Raw genomic sequence first — 6,000 nt, forward strand, 5'->3', positions numbered from 1 at the left:
GGGAGGATACGTCCCAGACTATGGTAAGAGACAGGGAGGGGAGGATACGTCCCAGACTATGGTAACAGACAGGGAGGGGAGGATACGTCCCAGACTATGGTAAGAGACGGGGAAGCTGTCTGTGCGTCTCAGTGAAGGACATGACTATTACTAAAACATTAGCTAGCATCTAAAACCCTGATTCAGGATAGTTCTTTCACTTGTTTCCTCTAACTACAGCTTTCTTTCTCAGTGCTAGGAGTCTTCCAATGGATCTTCTTTCTCAGTGCTAGGAGTCTTATTTTCCATATGTCTATGTCTATCTCTTTCCTGACCTAACATGTGGTCTCCCTCTTTCTTTCTTTTTACTGTCCCTTTCTTTCATTTTCCTCATGTCTCCATCCCTCTCCTCCCTCTCAGTGGAGCTCTCCAGCCTGTCTCTGTGTATGACCAACTCTAAGCAGGGAGAGCCTTGTTTCTATGTCATCGGCAGAACAGAGAATACGCGGTTGGTATCCCTTCCTGTTAGTCTTCCATTCTGTTTGATTTCTGTGTTCTAGAACAACTTAGCAGACCCTGTTATCCATTCTAGTATGTTGATCCCTGTGGGAATTGAACACACACCCTTGGCATTGCTAGTGCCACGCTCTTCCCAACTGAGCCAAACAGTCTGGAGCACGTGTCCTTGTTGCCCTGAGTTGCGTTACCAAGAGGTAAAAGGCAGGGTGTCTCTTATGTTCAGGGTCCAATATACAGTGGGGAAAAAAAGTATTTAGTCAGCCACCAATTGTGCAAGTTCTCCCACTTAAAAAGATGAGAGAGGCATGTAATTTTCATCATAGGTACACGTCAACTATGACAAACAAATTGAGAAAAGAAAATCCAGAAAATCACATTGTAGGATTTTTTATGAATTTATTTGCAAATTATGGTGGAAAATAAGTATTTGGTCACCTACAAACAAGCAAGATTTCTGGCTCTCACAGACCTGTAACTTCTTCTTTAAGAGGCTCCTCTGTCCTCCACTCGTTACCTGTATTAATGGCACCTGTTTGAACTTGTTATCAGTATAAAAGACACCTGTCCACAACCTCAAACAGTCACACTCCAAACTCCACTATGGCCAAGACCAAAGAGCTGTCAAAGGACACCAGAAACAAAATTGTAGACCTGCAACAGGCTGGGAAGACTGAATCTGCAATAGGTAAGCAGCTTGGTTTGAAGAAATCAACTGTGGGAGCAATTATTAGGAAATGGAAGACATACAAGACCACTGATAATCTCCCTCGATCTGAGGCTCCACGCAAGATCTCACCCCGTGGGGTCAAAATGATCACAAGAACGGTGAGCAAAAATCCCAGAACCACACGGGGGGACCTAGTGAATGACCTGCAGAGAGCTGGGACCAAAGTAACAAAGCCTACCATCAGTAACACACTATGCCACCAGGGACTCAAATCCTGCTGCGCCAGACGTGTCCCCCTGCTTAAGCCAGTACATGTCCAGGCCCGTCTGAAGTGTGCTAGAGTGCATTTGGATGATCCAGAAGAGGATTGGGAGAATGTCATATGGTCAGATGAAACCAAAATATAATTTTTTGGTAAAAACTCAACTCGTCGTGTTTGGAGGACAAAGAATGCTGAGTTGCATCCAAAGAACACCATACCTACTGTGAAGCATGGGGTGGAAACATCATGCTTTGGGGCTGTTTTTCTGCAAAGGGACCAGGACGACTGATCCGTGTAAAGGAAAGAATGAATGGGGCCATGTATCGTGAATTTTTAAGTGAAAACCTCCTTCCATCAGCAAGGGCATTGAAGATGAAACGTGGCTGGGTCTTTCAGCATGACAATGATCCCAAACACACCGCCTGGGCAACGAAGGAGTGGCTTTGTAAGAAGCATTTCAAGGTCCTGGAGTGGCCTAGCCAGTCTCCAGATCTCAACCCCATAGAAAATCTTTGGAGGGAGTTGAAAGTCCGTGTTGCCCAGCGACAGCCCCAAAACATCACTGCTCTAGAGGAGATCTGCATGGAGGAATGGGCCAAAATTGGGCCAGCAACAGTGTGTGAAAACCTTGTGAAGACTTACAGAAAATGTTTGACCTGTGTCATTGCCAACAAAGGGTATATAACAAAGTATTGAGAAACTTTTGTTATTGACCAAATACTTATTTTCCACCATAATTTGCAAATAAATTCATTAAAAATCCTACAATGTGATTTTCTGGATTATTCTTTCTCATTTTGTCTGTCATAGTTGACGTGTACCTATGATGAAAATTACAGGCCTCTCTCATCTTTTTAAGTGGGAGAACTTGCACAATTGGTGGCTGACTAAATACTTTTTTTCCCCACTGTATAGGATCCAACAGTACACTATCACAAAGTCTAGTTGTGATAGAATTAGGGTTGCAAAATCCCGGTCTCTTTCCCAAAATTCCCTGTTTTTCCTAGAAGTATTGGTTGGAGGTTTCCCAGATTTCATGCAATTCCAAAAAATCTTCCAACCAGGATTTTGTGAAAACAGGGGAATTTGGAAAATAAACCAGAATTTTGACATTTACATTACATTTACATTTGAGTCATTTAGCAGACGCTCTTATCCAGAGCGACTTACAGGAGCAAGACATCAGTCCTGTTATCTCAGTGAACCGTTACAGCACACGGATTAGGCTTGCTGAAACAAAGAGATTGGAATGAACAGACTTAGTGTTTTCTATCTCGAAGGCCACGAGGTATATGCTGTTCTGTGTTCTGTACATTTTCATCCCATCTCATCGTCACCTGTTTTGTTTTCATTACTTCAAACTTGGACAACACTGTTTGTTTGTGTTAAAATGGAAACTGGAAACTGGAAACTGGAAACTGGTTTCTAATTTGTGTTTTTCCCTCTAACTCTGTATAACCCCTCTCTCTCTCTCCCCTCTCTCTCTCTCTGCACCCCACCCCTCTTTCTGTGTCTTTTTTTTCTTGTCTCTCTTTCTCTCTCTCTGCCCTCTCCTTCCCCCTCCCTCCCGCTCTCTCCTCTCTTCTCTCTCTTTCCCCTCTCTCCTCTCTCTCTCCCTCCTCTCTCTCCCCTCTCTCTCTCGTCTCTCTCACCTCTCTCTCTCCTTTCTCCCTCCTCTCCTCTCCCTCTCTCTCTCCTCTCTCTCTCCTCTCTCTCTCCTCTCTCTCTCCTCTCTCTCTCTCCCCCATCTCTCCTCTCTCCCCTCTATCTCCTCTCTCTCTCTCCCTTCTTTCTCCTCTCTCTCTCCTCTCTCTCCTCTCTCAGACCATGATCCCAGATCAGTCTCCTTCTCCTCCTCTCTCTACCCAGAGGAGCCGGGTGTGGCTGCAGTAGATACACACTCTCTGCCAAGGAAGAGCGGAAGGATGGATAGAGGAGGAGGAGAGAGAGGGAGAGTTAAGACAGGCAGAGGAAAGGTGGTAGTCTGGAGGGGAAGGAGTAGCAGAGGAGGAGGGCGAGGTACTCCTGACACAGACCTGGATTGGTCCGAGGAGGAGGAGGAGGAGGAGGGTCAGGTGGTCAGCCACAGAGGTCAAAGTTTAGAGGATAAGGATAACGGGAAACGCACCCAGAGTTTACCCGAGAACAGACAGGTGGAGGAAGTGGAGGTGGAGGAGGAGGAGGAGGAGGAGGTGGTAGTGGAGACAGTGGAGGAGGTGAGGCACAGCAAGGCCAAACAGAGTTCAAAACAGCAGAGGAGCAGGGCAATGCAGAGCAAGAGGAGGAAGAACAGGAGAGAGAGGGGAGATGAGACAGAGGAGCTTCCCATCAGAAACACAGGTGAAGCGGGGAGGGAAGAGTGGAGGAGGGAGAGAGAGAGGGAGGTAGAGAGGGAGACGGAGGTGAAGGTGGAGGATTCTGGGCCGGCAGAGAGAGAGAGAGCTCCCCTCTCCTTCCTCATGCCGCTGCAGGATGGAGACGCTGAGCTGTCCAATGCAGAATCAGGGGCCTCAGGAGCCTCCAGGGCCAGCTTCTCTGACCAGGTCAGCCTGTCTGCAGCTAGCATCTCCGGTTCCACCGCCGGAGCCCCATCCGGGTGGGGAGACCCCAGGGACCAGAGAGGAGACCCCTGGAGCACCCAGTCATGGCGCCGGGCCAACCATGCATCCCACACCCCAGGCCCCTGGAGCAGGACACAGCCACAGAGGGCCACCTACACCGGCTCCGGTCCCTGCCCCTGGATTAAACCTAACCAGCAGAAACTATCTCAGGTTTTGGTGGGACACAGACTGACAGGAAACAGGCTGAGAGAAGGTCTTGACCTGTAGATGAGGGATAATCCTGGTTAAAGGAGGTCTTGACCTGTAGATGAGGGATAATCCTGGTTAAAGGAGGTCTTGACCTGTAGATGAGGGATAATCCTGGTTAAAGCAGGTCTTGACCTGTAGATGAGAGATAATCCTGGTTAAAGGAGGTCTTGACCTGTAGATGAGAGATAATCCTGGTTAGAGGTTTCCTGGATTTCCTGCTTATTTCCTTGTGATTCCAGAATTTGTCCAACCAGGATTTCTAGAAAACCAGGGAATTGACCTCTTATCTAGGACACTTCCCTGTCCACTGCACCACCCAAACCCCCCCGTTAACCCACCTCTTGACTAGGATCCATCATCATACCCATGAGTCTACCTTCCTACCGTTGCCTGTGGAAGTCCACCATCACATTCGGTTGGTTTGCATTGGGATCTATCTATTCTATATCATAATGAGTTGTATTATCTTCAACATAATCATTGTCATCAGAACCTTTTTTATAATGGATATGCAAGTAACAACAACAGCAGCTGCATCAAACATTTCCTCGTATCAACCCTCTCTCTACAAACCAGACAGCAGCTAGATCAAACATCTCCTCGTATCGACCCTCTCTCTACAAACCAAAACGGAGTGTTATCGCCACCTAGAGCCTATAGTGATGTATTTTAATTATATACTAACATTATAATATATTATTCCACTTTGTTTATATCACATCAGTTTTGCATGTTGTTTTATTTTGATGATTTATAATTTTTTTGTAAAGATATTATGGAGATTTAGAGAAATGATTAAGAGAAATGATTTGCCTCCTGCTTGCTTAGCCTGGATTGTAACTTAACCTCTCCTTAACGTCTTTCTTATGTTGTCTTATGATGTGATGTTATAGATGGCTGGGGGACAGTAATTATGCTGTCATATATAGTTGCAAAAAGCTGGCAACTTTCCCAAAAATCCGGTAACTTTCCCAAAATCCCCTGGTTTTCGGGGAATAAGATTCTTGGAATCAGGATAAGCAGGAATTCCGAAATCCTCCAACCATTTTCTGGAAAACCTGGAAATTTGGGGAAAGTTACCAGATTTTTGCAACCCTACTGTTATTTAAAGGTTAAATACTGTATAACTGTACTGTTGTAGAGACTGGTGATCTATGAGTCTCTACGGATCTGTACTGGTGCCTTTCATTTCTCTAGGCAAGCCGCTTTTAACCAAATAAAGTATTGACAGTGTAGCCTATACAATGGTTGCATCTAAAATCGCACCCTATCCCCTATATAGTGCACTACTTTTGACCAGAGCTGGTTGAAAGTAGTGCCCAATGTAGGGAATAGGGTGCTATTTGGGACGTGGCTGTTGTCAAATACTATAAAAGCAGATTGCCTCTACTTGAGTAAAATAGTCCGACTGAACAGTGGGTGAATTGACTCTACTTGAGTAAAATAGTCAGAGTGAACAGTGGGTGAATTGACTCTACTTGAGTAAAATAGTCAGAGTGAACAGTGGGTGAATTGACTCTACTTGAGTAAAATAGTCAGACAGAACAGTGGGTGAATTGACTCTACTTGAGTAAAATAGTCAGACAGAACAGTGGGTGAATTGACTCTACTTGAGTAAAATAGTCCGACTGAACAGTGGGTGAATTGACTCTACTTGAGTAAAATAGTCAGACAGAACAGTGGGTGAATTGACTCTACTTGAGTAAAATAGTCCGACTGAACAGTGGGTGAATTGACTCTACTTGAGTAAAATAGTCCGACTG

At 45.4% G+C, this 6,000-nt stretch overlaps 1 protein-coding gene across 1 annotated transcript in view; it reads left to right on the plus strand.

Moving 5' to 3' along the window:
• The window catches only part of LOC311124365 (membrane-associated guanylate kinase, WW and PDZ domain-containing protein 3-like), a gene marked incomplete at both ends in the record, with an annotated part of 73,662 nt that extends 69,407 nt beyond the window's left edge, over positions 1 to 4,255 (plus strand). The window contains one exon of the mRNA XM_084198528.1: positions 3,252 to 4,255. Within this exon, the coding sequence (XP_084054654.1) occupies positions 3,252 to 4,255 (1,004 nt within the window). The remainder of the gene's footprint in view (positions 1 to 3,251) is intronic.
• Between the last annotated feature and the right edge of the window lie 1,745 nt (positions 4,256 to 6,000).

Source organism: Coregonus lavaretus, assembly GCF_964263955.1.
Source record: "Coregonus lavaretus genome assembly, contig: HAP1_SCAFFOLD_763, whole genome shotgun sequence".
In the NCBI taxonomy this organism is placed as follows: domain Eukaryota; kingdom Metazoa; phylum Chordata; class Actinopteri; order Salmoniformes; family Salmonidae; genus Coregonus; species Coregonus lavaretus.